Source organism: Amblyomma maculatum, chromosome 1 (genome assembly GCF_055883805.1).
Source record: "Amblyomma maculatum isolate TAMU_Amacu chromosome 1, ASM5588380v1, whole genome shotgun sequence".
Taxonomy (NCBI): domain Eukaryota; kingdom Metazoa; phylum Arthropoda; class Arachnida; order Ixodida; family Ixodidae; genus Amblyomma; species Amblyomma maculatum.
Genome location: NC_139344.1, coordinates 23,999,350 through 24,017,091, shown reverse-complemented (window position 1 = coordinate 24,017,091; position 17,742 = coordinate 23,999,350). Strand labels below are relative to the sequence as shown.

The 17,742-nt window shown below is 45.5% G+C and overlaps 1 protein-coding gene across 3 annotated transcripts in view; it reads right to left on the bottom strand.

Moving 5' to 3' along the window:
* mdy (diacylglycerol O-acyltransferase) overlaps window positions 1–17,742 on the bottom strand; it is a 179,285-nt gene that overhangs the window by 9,122 nt on the left and 152,421 nt on the right. For all 3 annotated transcript variants that reach the window (XM_084587871.1, XM_084587873.1, XM_084587870.1), the window contains one exon: window positions 7,618–7,680. In XM_084587871.1, coding sequence (XP_084443997.1) covers window positions 7,618–7,680 — 63 coding nt within the window. The remainder of the gene's footprint in view (window positions 1–7,617; window positions 7,681–17,742) is intronic.

Genomic DNA, 17,742 nt, shown 5'->3' with positions numbered 1-17,742 from the left:
AGTTATATGTTAGACCCTCTGGCTCTGGTTTGGACCCTAAAACAGTAACTACTGTAATATGGTTTCATTCTGGCAATGTGAGCTATTTCAGACTTCGGCTTCCGAGAGGAGCGGACAGTGCCTTGTGGTAGCACATCGTAGTTCACCGCACTGAGGCGGCAGAGCACCTCGTAGGGTCCAAAGTAACGCCGCAGAAGCTTTTCAGAGCACCCTCGCAACCGTATTGGGCTCCATACCCAGACTTGGTCGCCGGGCGTGTAAGTCACCTCTTGATGTCGCAGGTTGTAGCGCTGGGCGTCGTGTACTTGTTGGTGCCGAATTCGCTGTCGGGCAAGTTGGTGTGCAGCTTCTGTGCCACGAATAAATTTGTCAGCCCCCACAACAGTGGAGGCAGCAGAATTCGGAAGAAGCATGGCATCCAGCATAGCCAAGGGTTCGCGTCCATGGACCAAATGAAATTGAGAAGCGTGTAGTTTTCTGGAGCACAGTGTTGTATGCGAACATGATGTACGGCAGCATTCGGTCTCAGGTACTAAGGGGGGAGCGGCTGAGGTAGTCAGTGGAAACCGCCATATACCTGTTACCCACAAAGGACTTTGGGAATGGGCCCAGGAAGTTCATGCCGACCTGTCGAAATGGAAATTTTGGGGGATCAATAGGCTGCAGGAGCCCAGCTGGTTTAATGGGCGGTGTCTTCTGTCATTGGCACTCACGGCAGGTTTGGACGTAGTGGTGCACAACATTAGCTAGAGCTAGCCTGGGTCAGTAGTACTCGGCGTATCCGTGCCAATGTGCGAGAAAAACCGAGCTGGCCGGAAGAAAGGTCGTCGTGGCAAGCACGAAAAACTGTCATGAAGCGTTGTGGGTACTACAAGCAGATAAGCAGTTTCTGTTGGACCGTAGTTCTTCTTGTAGAGCACACCATCGCGCAAGCAAAATGATGACAGTCAGCACCTGTAGAGCTGAGGAGGAGATGACACGGTTTCTTCGGTGTATTCGATGAGGGGCAAAAGTTAAGAGTTGGCCCGCTGTTTTCGGGCTAAGGTGGATGTCATGATAACACCGAGGAAAGCAGAATCGTCGTCGGAGCCATCCGTGTGGCAGGAAGTAGGGGTGTGGGACAGACAGTCAGCATCACTGTGTTTCTTGACGGACTTGTGCACGATACCAACGTCAAATTCTTGCAACCGAAGGCTCCATCGAGCAAGCCGACCAGATGGATCTTTCAGGTTTGCCAGACAACACAGCGAGCGATGGTCATTCATGACATGAAACGGACGACCATACGAAATTTAATGACTGCCCACACAACAGCGAGGCACTCCTTTTCCGTAGTTGAATAATTAACTTTGGAACGGACAAAGTGCGACTAATGTAAGCAATGACTCGTTCTTCACAGTCTTGCCACTGAACAAGGAGCGCACAGTGGTCAACATTACTGGCATCCGTGTGCAATTCCGTGTCGGCCTCTTTGTCGAAGTGACCAAGTATAGGCGCTACATTGGAGACTGGACTTGAGCTCCGTGAAGGCTTTTTCCTGGTCAGGGCCCCAAAAGAACGGTTCGGCATCTTTTATCAGGCGGGTCAGAGGCTGAGCGATCTTGGAGAAATTGCGAACAAAGTGACGATAGTACGCGCAGAGGCCGAGAAATCAACGCAAGCTTTGTTTATCCATGGCCGGTCTCGGGGGAGAGCGGGCGCTCTTTCTTAGGCCTTCTCAATCGCCGCGGGAACAATAGGAACGTTTCTCCTTGAGTTGCGCTCTCCGCCACCGCAAAGGGCGCGACCTGCTCGCTGTTTGCTCCGCGTCTGCTTCAGCGGCGGCGGGTGGCTTTTGCCTGGTTTCGCGCTGTCGCTCGCGAGTTTCGTGGTGAGTGCAGCCCCGAAATTAAGGAACACAGAAGGTAGATGCTGCAGCGACATGTCAACGTACTACACACGTGAACGGATATAAAAAACACTGTCGTTCAGCAAACGTTCGACAAGCATGGCATACATTGCGGCATGGTAGCTACTTTTGTCCATTTTAATCCGAATTTTTCCTTAGCCTGTACAAGAACAGGAACAAAAAAGAAGAAGAAGAAGAAGAAGTGATCACATCGATTCTTCTTCAAAGCTAACATGACAGCAACTCGTCTGCTACATCAAAACAGTCTTTAGCGATAGATGCGAAACCATTCATGTAACACCAAAGATGAAAATAATTTCAAATTGCAAAATGCTTGCATGATATAAAGTATTAGTATAACAGTCAAAGTAAACGTTGTAGGGTTGAGTTTTAAATGTTATTACAATTCATATATTAGCCAATGCGTGGTATTATAAACATTATTTTAATTTTGCAATAAAACATTGTTTTAATGAAATTTTTACACGATATTAAGCTTGTTATGAAAGCAATAAAAAATGGTTTGATATTCATGACACCACAATTGTGTTCGAAGTGGTAAAAAGAGGCAAATATGATGAAGGTGATATTCGGATGCAGTGACTTACAAATGAGTTTACCTGCTATATCGAAAGTATGCAAGAAACTTGTAAAGCGTTAAAGAAGGACAGTCTCACTGAAAGCTCATTTCAAGCCCTATATAGCGACCAATTGAGGCTCTCTTCGGGAAAGTAAGGTTAATGTGTGGTAGGGAATGACATATGCTAGATGCGAGGGCCGTAACAGCTAGCGGCACATGACTACATTGTCAAGACGGACGTTTCATCTGAGAGCAAAATCAAGGCACTGAAGGAAGTGATGGCATCTCCTACCATCCCATTTCCCACTGTCACATATTTCGGTTTACCTTACGCCGCTGGATATATCGTTTAGTTAATCAACTTCGGGTGTGACGCTTGCGCTATTCTTGAAACTAGCGAAAGAAGCAGCCCCATGTAGTACGCTCTTCTACAAGGACAATATTCTAGTGGACTGCATTATCCGAAACCAGAGCTTGTTGCCCTATTGGACAAGCTTCTTTTTTTTTTTCGAAAAAGCTGCCATGCACCTACTATACACACAAATGTTCTCGAAGTACTGAAGATCCTGATTCAGTCAGCATTTCAGAATTCAACACAGAGTTGCCCGAAAGGAATTGACAACAGCTATGTTATTAGGTCCGCTTCTTTGATATTTGAAACATTTCTCAGAATTCTTCTTCTCAATTAATTATACCAGGAAAGTGACAAAGAAAACTGAGAGGCCAACTCATGTGCACAAGCCGCGCAGGAAGATTTTGAGACTGAATTTTTCTAGATGCAGGTCGCATTTTGATGAATTGATGAACATATAGTGCAATGTGTAACTTTGAAGGACAATTTTTTTATTGTTTGCTGCTCTTTTCGATTCTGCTTAACTGTTTATGCCCATTTTCTTGATTAAAAGTAGTCACAAGACTACATAAACGTCTTCGGTCTTTCAACAGACTGATTTGAACGAAGCTAGAACAGCCCACTCCAAAGTGAAATTTTTACTATATGAGTAAATTTTTGCTCCTTACTCTGAATCTGAGACACGCCATGAATTTTTGCCGGTGCCTCTTCTGATCTAAACGAAAACGGTAGCGGTTGACAGAATCTCCACCCAACAGTTCACCATGCACTCACGTCAGGTCGCGCTACACCTGATTAAAATATTCAAAGGCACATTGCACAGCCTGGTAAATATATTTTTGTACGAAACTTAGAGGTAAAAAATGTTGAAGTGTACCCGAAGCTTCATTCGACCGTGCGCGTGCGCGGCCGCACTGTCGAAGGAGCGCGCGTGAGCGGATTGCTGACTGTATTTTATTCCTCGTACACGATAAATGTTCGATGTTGATTACGGACTTTGCATAAACCATAAGGGGCGAAATGTCAGGACCTGCCGGTTGCAACAGACGCGGGCGAAACTAAAAGCGAGCGCGCGTTTCCCTTGCGTGTGAACGGCTGTAGCGGAGGAACAGCAGTGGGGCGGTGGCGACCCCACCGAGGCGCGGCGGTGGAAACAGACCCCACTGGAGAGGCCGTAAGAGAAGAGAAGCGCTCTCTTCCTAGAGACCGGCCGTGGTTTATCCACTGGTTTGGGGAATGAAGCAACAGCGGCCGTCTTTTCTGGGTCTGGACTAACACCTCGAGTGTCGACAATGTGGTCGAGAAATTTCCGCTTATTAAAAGCAAAAGTGACATTTTTCAGGTTTTAGAGAGAGACTGACAGATCGGATGGCCTCTAAAACAGCGCGGAAATGTTTCAGGTGCTCGTCGAACGTCTCCGAGAAAATCACAACGTCGTCGAGGTATACGGGGCATTACTGCCACTTCAGACCAGAGAATACGGTGTCCATCATTCGTTAAAACATGCGTAGCAAGCAGCAGAGCAACCGAGCTGGCCCTTTTAATGAAGTGAAGCTCGAGAGAAACGAGGACGACGATCAGCCACGTGCCAAGACATTCGGCCACTTGGTGGCGCCAGAAGATGGACAGCGGTGTGGCATTTTTCTAACACCTTTACACGTGGCTCTTCTCTGCCCCGATTACCGATATCGTTTCAACTGAACCAAATGCCTTCAAGAATAAAATATATGTGCAGTTTGCTGCCAAGCACTCAAAAAAACCACCTTTACATGGTGGCATGTGATGCACAAAAGCCGAGTGCTCTGTGCAGTAAGTCTCACTTTGGTTTTATCTCATATGCAGAACACCATCGTGCAGGTATTCATCAAATAAATTTACTGTGACTCATATGGCTTATGACTGTTCAGGTCCAATCTATCGTTCGAGGTTTCGATTAGATCAAATACTGTCTGGCTGCTTGAAAGCCGAATAAAAAGGAGAGTTTATTGTATTCAGTAGTGATATAACAGCTTCACCTAGTTTCATGCAGGTCCTTCCTGTGCAAAAAAAGACCAGCATACGGAATGAGTAAAATTTATTCTAGATTTTATTCTAGATTCTGCGCAGTTTTAGTTCAACTTTATTTCTAATACCATGCGAATTATGAATAAAACAAGACAAAGAATATTTACCATTTTTCAATTTTAAGCTTGCTTTCACTGATATTCGATATTCGATTCATGTTCAGAAATTTCAATATTCGCACACCCCTAGTGAACAAGCATCTAATTTTAGTGGAACTATGGTTAAACCAGTTAGCAAAACTATGTAGATTTGATATTACAGTGTTAAATGGTAGCAATATTTTGTTAACAATTCTTCTGCAAGTCATGACAACACAGTTGCACACTTCATTACATAGTGTAATAGTTTAGAAGCTGGCATGCTCAGTTTTCGGCAGCATTTGCCAAAACAATGTTTCCATGTTGCACCTCACTGGTACCCTGTACAGCAAACTTTGGCCCGTCTGCACTACTGACCGAAAGGTCTGTGCAAAATGTCAGTGCAAAGTTTGTTGAAAATCAAATTTCTCGCCTTGTCTGACTAGCACAGATGCTCCTGCATGTACAGGCACTGTCAAAAGTAAATGAAGCACGCTGATTCGCAACTTTCACGCATGATGTTGCAGCCACATGGCCGCTTCTGCTACCACCCTTGAGATGATACCAGCAAAAGGCTTGGTGTGGCATCTCCGGCACCACTTCTGTGCATTTAGTTCATTCGAGCAAAGCTTATAGAGCATAATTCCATTGGGAGCTGCGTTTTGCTCACAACCCCAGCAACCAATAATATAATTTCCATGTGTACGTGTGAAGCACACATTAGGCGCAGAAGAAATGAAAGCAGTTGAATTATCAATGTTCCATGCACCGCAGTATTTGAACTGTGCGCTCAAAGGCAGGGTAAACCTGCACATTGTCGCTAGATTCTATGCTCAGGAAAGAGTTGGATAAGAAAGCAATTAAAATCTCATCGTGGGCAAGTCAGTTATCCACCGTACAAGGCATCACGATAAAACAAGGATGACAAAGAAACCGCTCCGATATCATTTGAAGCACCACCAGCAGGTATCTCGATTTTGGCTGGCTTAAATCCCTATGAACAGGCCCCTAAATATTTTTTTGCAATGGTCACTTGATAAGCATGGTAGCTTCAACTCTAGAAGGAAGCAGTAGCTACGGCAACCATCGTTTCCATTGAATCGCACAGGAAACAGGTGCTCTTAACTTCTCAAAAAATAGCTGTACTGTCAAGTGGTCATCACTCAAAAAATGTTGCCTTCAAGGGTGCTTCACAATAAGTGTAACTTTCTTCAGCAAGAATAATCCCTGAAAAATGTCATAGCCTTGGCCATGGGCTTTCCAATGCCAACCTCAGTTACATTTACTGTTTAAAGCAACACAGGAAAACAGAACCACGAGTATAAGTGGTGTAGCTGTCTTGCTTTGGAATTTCTTCATGGTTTCCTTCTTGAGTTGACAGAAGAGGCCGTGCAGATCTTCGCACCACTGCGCACTCGCGTGAATATTTTAATGCAGCATCAGGAAGTGCAGCGCAACCCAGCACAACACAAGGCTGGTGAGCCTACAGGACCATCTCTCGGGCAGGCATATTTTTTTTTCAGTGGCGCCCCCTGTAGCCCATAAAGCTGAGTTTCCATTTAACATTTTTCATGTGCTATGTAACTAAAATTGCCACTACTGGTTTGTGCATGTTGAGGGGGGGGGGGCACTTGTGCGCTCCATCATGAACAAAAAAAAAATGCTTCATTTCAGTCACTAATTCCACTTGGGATGAAATAGTGTGCTCCGTTGATTGCATGCACTTTAGTGCCATCTACAGGCATCATCTGAGATTGAGATGGGGCTGCCTTATCTACAGGCATATACCACTTGGCTTGCTTCAATGCAACGCCTATCACCTTTCCCAATGATGAGTGCCACCACAGCAGTAGCGTTTTTTCGGACTCGGCGGGACCCGGGAAATGGTCTGAATAATCGAACAGTCCGAAAAATCAGTGAACTTGAAAAAAAAATCACTTTTCTACAAGAAATCAGCTTTACAAATCACAAACTTTGCCACTCCCATGTTTCGTTTATAAGTAATAGGGAGTTATCGCAAAGCACGATCCGCTATTATGATCAGCTTCCACGCGCCGCCCATGCGCACGCATCAGCGCGATCTGATACGGCGGGCCCAGCCACCAGTGCGGGCACGCTGACTGGTCCAGACGTGGTAGGCGTGCGCGCCGCCGCAGAAGCATGTAACTCGCTCAGAGTAGTCACCGCAAGCGCAGTGGTGCCCCGCAGAAGCAGATTGTGCTAATCTGCCACCACTATAGCCCTCCAGTTAGAATATCTCGGCCAGTCATGCTTAGAGAAGCAATAATCGCAATAGCATTCAGTGTCCGTTTTCATGGTTAATGACAATAGCAAACAATGCGAGGTGGAACTCACGAAAAAAAAAAAAAAACTGAAGGCCTACGTGAACGCGCTACGTGAACACACATTTTTTTTTACTGCACGCTTGCATACTCCAACCCAAAATCCAATCATCCAGTTTTTAAGAACAACTCATACGTGCATGTATTTGTGCATGCACAGTTTGAAAGAATGCAACACAAACATCACACAATAACTAATACTCACCTTGAAAGCCTGCATTTATCACTGAATATAACACTGGAGCTAGGAGTCAAGTGGGTAACGTTTTGCCCAGTCACCTACTACAGAGGTCAATTAAATTTCATTGACTCACCTGAGCAAGCATACCAAAAAAAGCCCACACTCGGAACATCTTCAGGGGGACACTGACAAGATACTGAAACAAAAAAAAGCATTAATAAACATATTTTTTTTACTCTGCAGTGGTTGCATTGCTATTCTTATTGCTTGCAACAGTTTCTGCATCAGTTACACTTAAGTGGGATATCTCAAAAGCCAGGTCTTTCAATCCTAATACAGTAGACTCCCTTTAAGACGAATAGGTAGACCAGAAAATTTGCCTGCCTTTTCAGAAGTTCCATCTTAACAGAAGCACTGCTAAGAAAGATACGCGAGCATGCCAGGTGATGAATAAATTAACCTTCCAGAGAGAGGATCAGTGTTAATAGAGCATCAAACCAGCTCACATCATCTTGCTTAAAAATAGCATTGGTCTAGTTTTTTTTTTTTCCCCCCCCCGTTGTCTCATATCATTCTCATATTGTCCCACAGCAGCTGCAATTTTTTTTCCATCTTGCTATGAGTCATATGTATCAGCAGCGCGAACGCGATCAGCAAGAAATGCAGACAGGATAGAGCGCTGAACTTTCAACTTTCCGGCAGTTGAAAGATCAGCGCTCTGTCCTATCTGCCTTTCTTCCAGACTGCGTTCACACTACTGATACAATATGAATTGCAACCAACTAGCTCAGCAGATTGTGCTGCTGGTACGAGTGCTTGGAAGGTGCACAGCAGAGTAGCCATTGTCTCCCTCATATCATTGTTCCTCCTGCAGTACAGCAGCTATCCACTCCATGAGCAGGCACACCACACAACTTTTTTGTACATCCCAAGCAATGAAGCCGCAATAACACGCATTGCTATACCGTGTCAGATGGGCTGGTTAAACAGTTGAACCTCGTCATAACGAAGTCGCATTTGGCGTGAAAATTTGTTCGATATATCTAATATTCATCTTAAAAGTATGCGAACAAGAAGTCTGCTAATAAACCCAAGAAAAAGGCGTTCGAATAGAGACAACATAAGGGTGTGAAAATGCACAACTTTTTCATTAAAGGCCTGCTATAAACATGAAATCTTGCCCTTCGTTCCATGCTGGTAGGGATGTTGCCCCCGCGCACGAACAGGTTTATTTTGAAAAGCGGCGCAACCTTGGCCATGCCATTCCAGTTCGCTGTCATCCACATTACTTGCATAATCGTCTCCAGGAATAAACTGATTGGCAGTGCCACGGTGCCACAACTGAGGTGTCGTCCGCAGTAACAAAGTTCATAAACAACACTGGAAGCAGCAGTTGAAGCGGTGACAAGACTTGATTTCGATCATTCTTTACGGCGCCTCTAGCTTGGACGTTTTCAATATTCTGCCTCTGATTCAAGGTTGTCGGCACAGTGCTAGGTACAACACTGAAGTCTGGGGCAATGCCCTTTTCCTATACCCTCTCTCGACCGTCCTAAATGTCTTTTTTCTCAAGCAAACGCGCTTTGCACTTCTGAGTTACCATTTTACATGGTTAGTTGAAGTGGCAATAGGGCGTGCGGCACGAGCAAGCTGTGCAGTGTACTAGTACACTGTAATGAAGCGATGGTTCGATCACATGCCTGTTAAATGTTTGTCAGCCACTGATGCTAGTTTTTGTTACTGCCCCTTGAAGGCGCAGCACGCAAATGCGCAGGTGATTTAAACATATTTTTACAGTGGCGATTCAAACGATTGAACTATTGCAGATCTTTTTTATGGGTCTTTTATGCTTTTTTTCCATTCACATGTAAGCAACTGCTTCGTTATGACCGATCGAACATAAATTTCGAACAATTTGTTTCGTTATATGGATAGAACTCCCACAAACAAACTTCTCTTTTACTTCATTTCATCCAATAATACACTACGTCCATGTTCGTTATAATAAGGTTCGGCTGTATTTCCAGGTTTCATGGTGCATAAGTAGCTAAGGCTGTCATGCAACGGATACATGGTATAAAAATTGTGTGCTATGTTAAGTAGATTTCACTTAAAGAAATCAACAGTTTGTTTAAAGCATTTCGTTTGTTTCAGAAAACTAAGAAGGTACAAAAAAAAAGTGCATTTTTTCTTAGGGACATCACTGGAATGAAGGGGTGCGTGTTCATTGCACAGAAGAGTAAACTATTTCTTCCCGAGTTGTTTGATGTTTGTGCAAGAGAAAAAAATGCAGTTCAGTATGGGCTCATACCCACATTTCTCACATAAGGGTTTACCCTATTGATAAGAAGTTCTGTGTAATGTGTCTGCACACGTGTAGGGGGCAGAGAGGGCATAACATCACTTCGATAAAACGTTCCTGGCACCTGCATGATTTCCATACAGCCAAGATGGACTTCACGAGATGTAGTTCATTATTCATTTCCTTATTCCACACAGTTTGCCATTTATTTCTCAATTTGCTGTGCACTGAATTCACATCATCTCCATGGAGTATGTGGACTTTCTTTGCAATACCAGTGTGAGCCTGTCCAGCATATGCATCAGCTCTTGTTACCGTCGATACCAAAGAAACTCTGGACCAACAGAGTTCTACTTTATGTGGTGAACTTCACTGTATTGTGTATTATGTGTCACAGTAAGGCCTCATAAGCATTTCTATAGCGAAGCAACTTCAGCATAATCGATAAATCAGTGCCTTCATTAGTTTCTCTACACTGATGTACACTGCAGAAATCGTACGACATACTGCCATTTGTAATGTACAGCACGTCTGATATGAATTTGTTTTCGAGCCAGCTGTATAAAAGTCGGCGCAGTTTGGATATTTTTCTTTTAATGTGAAGTATTCTTGCAACCTGTACTCATATGACATTTGGTTTTTATGAAACTGTGCCAATTAGAAGTCAGACACAGAGGAAAGCCTGCACCATGGTAGCAATAGCGTCTACGGGCAATACCGGATAGAGAGTCGGTAGTATTCCCAACACTTGACATTTACCTTCCAAGGTCTACTACGAAAGAGTGTTCTGGAAGGCAGTTTGCAACAATGAGGCAGCAGAGACGTTTTGACAGTATGCAAATTTTTAGGTCATATGCACATGTAAGAGAGCGGCTCTTCTATCCTCCAGTGGAAGTCAAGACAAAGACTAGAGTGCCATAAATATGCAACAGGTAAGACCAATCGGATCCCCAGCCTTTTCCTTCGTAAAAGCACTTCAAGGACAATTGAAGTTTGCGAAGCTTTCTCTGTCAGGTTATTTACAAGAGACAGAAGTACCAGTTTATCAAAAGTAATGCCTAAAAATGTGTTCTGCTAGAAATTCAGTCAGATGAAGAGTGGGGTTGTCCTGTAACCCTCTTTTTAGTCAGAACAGGACAGCCAATATATTTCGTGTTGAGAACATATGCAGCCATTTTTGTCTGCCAAAGTAGCCAGTTTATTTGATTTGTATTTGCCTCTCACATGTTGATATGCTGGAGCCATTTTTGTCTGCCAAAGTAGCCAGTTTATTTAATTTGTATTTGCCTCTCACATGTTGATATGCTGGAGGATGTGCATGCAATTTGTGGCCATCTAAATAAACTGAATAGATAACAGAGTTTGGAATTATTCTGACTGAAATTACATCAAAAGGAGAGGTGCTCAATAAGCAACCCCTAAGGTACACTATTTTCTCGGGCAATGTTCATTGAAATGGCTGTGCCTAAGCGCACCTGATACGAGTGGTCGAATAGGAAGTCGTTCAAGCATTTTAGCATGCTGCCCCAGATGCTTAGGTCTTCTAGGTCACGCAGGATGCCAAACCTCCAGGCGGTGTCATATATGCCTTCTTCAGACTCGAGACCACAAGACAGTGTTGTTTCTGTATGAATGCCTCTCGAACAATATCTTCAAAGAGAACTAGGTGAACAGCTGCCAAGCATGATTTTTTGAAGCTGAACTGATGTACCGGTATATTCCAGAGTTGGCCAGGATTCAAGAATGAATGTTAATCTGTTATTTACAACACTTTCAAATCGCTTTGCAAGGCAGCTAATACCGTATTTATTCAAATCTAAGCCGATAGTTTTTACTGAAATTCCAAATACGTAACTGAGATGTCGGCTTAGATTCAAGGATGTGGCTGCACAATCGCTATCGTCATTGCGGTATGGCGCATGGCGCAGAAACAAGCGCCTTGCGAGAGTGGGCATGGTGAGCAGGGGAAAGATGAGCAACACCTACAGAGCTGCAGAGCAAGAGCTACAGCTGACGGTGTGCAGTCTGCCATTACGCCCCCTCCGGAGGCATGTATCGTTCAGGAGAATGTGGAGGGCACCGCGGATACTGGAGGCGAACCGAACAACCCCAACTGGACGACTGGACAGCATTTCGGACAGTGGAGAACAGGAAGAAGCAGAAAATGAAATGGCTGGCGAGCGGACCACCTACAAGCAACACTTCGAACGAGTCGAACGACTCAACGCAGGCAGAGGAGTGGGGAGGGGTGGACGGGATGGCGAAGTCACCACCCACCAATATGGCACAAAGTACACAGGTAGGACACCACGACACCGCCTTGAAGGAGAAAGCAAAGAAATGATATTCCACCTTCGTGTATGGAGATCAAAATGCGGGCAGACTAAAACAACAGGTGCTAAGGGTGACCAACTGGAACAGAGCGGTACATTTCAAAACGAAAGCAGGAAATATGTTACAGGACGTGATAGCAGCTGTGAATGGTGATGCGGAGATGTGGACACAAAAAGAGGTCATCGTAGTGGTGCACGCAGACCAGAATTACATAGTACGTGGAAACGTTGACCCAGTATATCGGTGCAGGACCTGCGCGCGGCGCTCGTGAAATGGAAGGAAAGAGCAAGTAGACACCATTTCCTCGTTTATGGCATTCCAGAAGGGGCGATCGCAGACGATGTCATTCGTGGGAAATGCTCCAAGTGGAATGCAGACACGAGGCTTGCCTGCAAAGAGCTGGGGCAAAGGATAGAATTTATAGCCTCGAACCTAGCAGTGAGGGCCCATAGGCTGGGCGGCATGCAAGACGAGCAAGCGGCTAAGGTGCTTGGGCAGCGGTTGAGTTGCAGACTGTTTTTTTAGGGATAGAATCCGTAAGGTTGCCCCACAGCAGGCACAGATGGGTCTCTCTGCAAGCCGACCCTCTCATCGAAACGCTAAGACGGGTTATGCTCCAGACTATGGGCGGAGCATATCCAATGCCAATAGGGAGGAGGAGGAGGAGAAGGCAAGAAGAAAGGAAACTTAGCATTGCCTTTCTGAACCTGAAAGGAGGCAGGGCCTTACGAAAGTGGAAAGAGCTCCACCAGGCCATGGGAGTGGAGAGTTTAGAGTTATTTTGTGTTGTAGAGACGCATCTCCGAGATAAAGAAGAACCACCAGGGCATCCTCAAATGGGCTGAGAGCGATGCAACATGGTGACCGGAGAAAGGAAAGGGGGAGGTGTTGGTGTTGTCCTGCGCCCAGACCGTGGCTGAGCGAGGGCGAAGCCAGAATGCCAGGAACACTTGTGGATCACTGGAACGCTATCAGGATATAGGTCAGCGGTGGCAGTTGTTTATATGTGGTGTGGAAATGCGGCCAATGAGAAAAATAAAATTTTGTGGGACTGTCTAAGACAAGACAATGGGGCCTTCTGACAGGACCATGAGATACTGGTCTTAGGAGACTTCAATGGGCACCTGGAGGAGCTAGATGGAAATACAGACTCGAACGGTTGAGAATTACTACGTGCTGCAGACCAATTTGATTTAGTCATAGGAGATCTGCAGCCGAAGTGTGATAGCCAGATTACCTAGGCTTCAAGAGACAAAAGGTCTTCCATCGACTTTGCACTGATGTCACCGACGTTGTATGGACTCTTGTCTAGCATGGTTGTGGACGAAGAAGGGAAGAATAGCTTTGGGAGCGACCACAACAGAATACGACTGGACTTTGGTGGCAATACCTGTACTCATCATCATCATCAGCCTGATTATACCCACTGCAGGGCGAAGGCCTCTCCCATATTTCTCCACTTAACCCGGTTCTGTGCTAGCTGCATCCACTTGACCCCTGCGAACTTCTTAATCTCATCCGCCCACCTAACTTTCTGCCTCCCCCTGCTACGCTTTCCTTCCCTTGGAATCCAGTTTGTTACCCTCAGCGACCATCGGTTATCCTCTCTTCGCACTACATGTCCTGCCCATGTCCATTTCTTCTTCTTAATTTCCACTAGAATGTCATTAACTTGAGTTATTTCTCTGACCCACTCTGCACGCTTTCTATCTCTTAATGTTACCCCTACCATTTTTCGTTCCATAGCCCTCTGAGTTGTCCTCAACTTAAGTAGATCTCTCTTGGTTAGCCTCCACGTTTCAGCCCCATAGGTGAGTACAGGCAAGATGCAACTGTTGTACACTTTCCTCTTGAGCGATACCGGTAAGCTGCTAGTCATAATCTGCGAGTGCTTGCCAAATGCGCTCCATCCCAATCTTATTCTTCTTGATATTTCCTTTTCATGGTCTGGATCTGCGGTTACTACCTGTCCTAAGTAGACATATTCGCCTACTATTTCCAGTATTTCGCTACCTAATGTAAACTGCTGTTCCTTCCCGAGGCTGTTGAACATTACCTTAGTCTTCTGCATATTGATTTTCAAGCCTACCATTCTACTTTTTCTGTCTAGGTCATCAATCATTATTTGCAATTCATCCCCCGAGTTGCTTAGCAAGGCAATGTCATCAGCAAATCGCAGATTACTGAGGTATTCTCCATCTACCCTTATCCCTAACTGCTCCCATTCCAAGTCTCTAAATACTTCCTCTAAACAAGCTGTGAATAGTACTGGGGAGATTGTGTCTCCTTGCCTAACACCTTTCTTTATGGGAATTTTATTGCTTTCTTTATGTAGAACTATGGTTGCTGTGCAGCCACTATATATATCTTCCAGCACTTTCACGTACGGCTCGTCTACCCCCTGATTTCGCAATGCCTGCATCACCGCCGAGGTTTCAACTGAGTCAAATGCTTTTTCGTAATCAATGAATGCTATGTATAAGGGCTGGTTATATTCCGAGCATTTTTCTATCACCTGATTGATGGTATGGATATGATCGATAGTAGAGTACCGTTTCCGAAACCCTGCTTGATCCTTTGCTTGATTGCAGTCTAAGGTTGTCCTGATTCTATTGGCGATTACCTTAGTAAATACCTTATACGTAACAGACAGTAAGCTGATTGGTCTGTAATTTTTAAGGTCCTTAGAGTCCCCTTTCTTGTGAATGAGGATAATGTTTGCATTCTTCCATGCTTCCGGTACCGTCGATGACACCAGGCACTGCGTATACAGGGTGGCCAGTTTTTCTAGCACGATATCCCCCCCGTCCTTCAGCAAATCTGTAGGTATCTGATCCTCTCCAGCTGATTTCCCCCTTTTCATAGTTTCTAGTGCTTTCTTGACCTCGTCCTTCGTCACTGGTGGAACGTCTGACTGTTTTTCCCTACCGCCAATCTCACTACGGTCCTGACTACTTTGGCTACTGTAGAGATCTGTATAGAACTCCTCGGCTACTTTGACTATCTTGTCCATATTAGTGATGACGTTGCCCGCCTTGTCCCTTATCGCATACATCTGGTTTTTGCCTATGCCCAATTTCTTCTTTACCGCTTTAAGGCTTCCCCCGTTCTTTACAGCATGCTCAATTTTCTCCATGTTATACTTCCTTATATCGGCCACCTTGCGCTTATTGATTAGCTTTGATATCTCGGCCAATTCGATCTGGTCTGTTGGATTGGAAGCTTTCATACTCTGCCGTTTCTTAATCAAATCTTTCGTCTCCTTAGACAGCTTACCGGTATCCTCTTTAACTATCCTACCGCCTACTTCTACTGCGCACTCAGTAATGATATCTCTGAAATTATTGTTCATTGCCTCTAGGGTAAAGTCGCCATCCTCAGTTAGAGCTGAAAACCTATTCTGTAGCGAGATTCTGAACTCTTCTGCCCTCCCCCTCACCGCTAATTCGTTGATGGGTTTCTTTCTTACTAATCTATTGCGTTCCTTCTTCAGATTTAGGCTAATTCGGGACCTCACCATCCTATGGTCACTACATCGAACTTTCCCGATTACCTCTACATCCTGCACAATGGCGGGGGTTGAACACATTATGAAGTCGATTTCATTTTTAGTCTCTCCGTTAGGACTTTTCCATGTCCATTTCCGGTTCTTCCGTTTGCTGAAGAAGGTATTCATGATTCGTAAGTTATTGCGCTCTGCAAACTCAACTAGTAACTCCCCCCTGCTATTCCTAGGACCAATGCCATAGTCACCTACTGCCTTGTCTCCTGCCTGTTTTTTCCCTACCTTGGCATTGAAGTCGCCCATTAGTACAGTATACTGCGTCTTTACTTTTCGCATTGCCGATTCTACATCTTCATAGAAGCTTTCAACTGCCTGGTCATCATAACTACATGTAGGTGCATAGGCCTCTACAACCTTCAGTTTATACCGCTTATTAAGCCTAATTACGATGCCTGCAACCCTCTCATTAATGCTATAGAATTCATCTATATTACCCGCTATATACTTATTGACAAGAAAACCTACCCCTAGTTGTCGCCTCTCTGGTAAACCTCGATAACACAGTACATGCCCATCCTTCAATACAGTATATGCCTCATTCGGCCTCCTAACCTCACTAAGCCCTATGACATCCCATTTCATGCCCTCTAGTTCCTCTAACAGCACTGCTAAACTAGCTTCACTAGCAAGGGTTCTAGCATTAAACGTTGCCAGGGTCAGTTTCCAATGGCGGCCTGTCCAGCGGAGCCAGGCTTTCTTAGCACCCCCTGCTGCGTCACAGGTCTGACCGCCGCCGTGGTCAGTTGTTCCGCAGCCGCTGGTGACTGAGGGCCGGGGTTTTATGGAGCTTATCATAGGAGGTTGTGGCCAATTACTACACCAGGGTGGCCAACTCCTGTTCTGGTGAGGGAGTGCGTTGCCGGAGGTGTTCACCGGCATCAGGTCGCACCCCAAACCTGTATATGCAATTCCATCGACACGCGGATTTTTTTTTTTTTTTTTTTTTTTTTTGTCATCCGGTGGAGAATTGCGCGGCACCGGGATTTGAACCCCGGTCCTCTTGCATGCGAGGCGGATGTTCTACCGCTACGCCACCGCTGTGCTGTACCTGTACTCAGCGGGCACCAGATAACAGGCGTCTTTTCCTGTCTGACCATGGCATAGAACACCTAGCAGAGGGCTTAGAATTATCACCAGCGGAAGGATATGAGGCCTTGGTTACAGACTATGGGTACAGACTATGCTTCACAATAAATGAAGGCACAGAAGTAAGCGTGGCAGGCACAATCCCAAGCGTTGGTGGGATGCTGAGGTCCGAAGGGTGATCATGGAAAGGAAGGAGGCATGCCGGCAGCATCGACTAGCGCTGCTAACTAAACAGCCGGAGGGAGTCATTCTGTGCCTGTGGCAGGTGTATAAGGAAAAGAAGGAGAAGGCAGCCAGCCTTGTACAGCAGAAGATTAGGACTTCGGATAGAAAGTTTTTGGATGAGCTTAGGAAAAGTGGGCGGAAAGCACCACTTACGTTCTGGCAACACATGAAGAGGTTGTACGGTCATGCAGCATCAAAACGGTAGTTACAGGACCCCTAGTCGTTACAGTTGCTCTCGTCAGAGGAGAGCCTAGAGCTGATGACCGAGCGAGTCAGAATGTCATTCAGAAAGGGCAGCGCACAGCCTGATGAACAAGAGCCAGGGCTGCCAATGACAGGGCCACAACCAGATCTGCAAAAGTGGTTGGGACAAGTCGGGGAGAATCTGGCAACTTTCGGGCGATACAGCACCGGGCATAGAAGATGTCCATGCATCGCTCCTGAAGATGATGGGTCCTACACAGAGACAGGAACTGCGAGCAGTTTTAAGCTACTACTTGGAGTCGGGGGGGAAATTCCTGATGAACTGAGATTGGGCAGAATGCTGTTCCTGTTCAAAGGCTCCGGCAATCACAGCAGCCCTGCGGCGTACAGACCGATCACGGTGAACCCGATTATATACCGGGTGTTCTCTCAAGTTCTACACACACGAATCCAGGCATGGGCAGAGCGAGAGAAAGTGCTGGGCGAGCTGCAGCAGGGTTTTCGTCAGGGCCGGAGATTGGAGGACAATTTATTCATTCTGA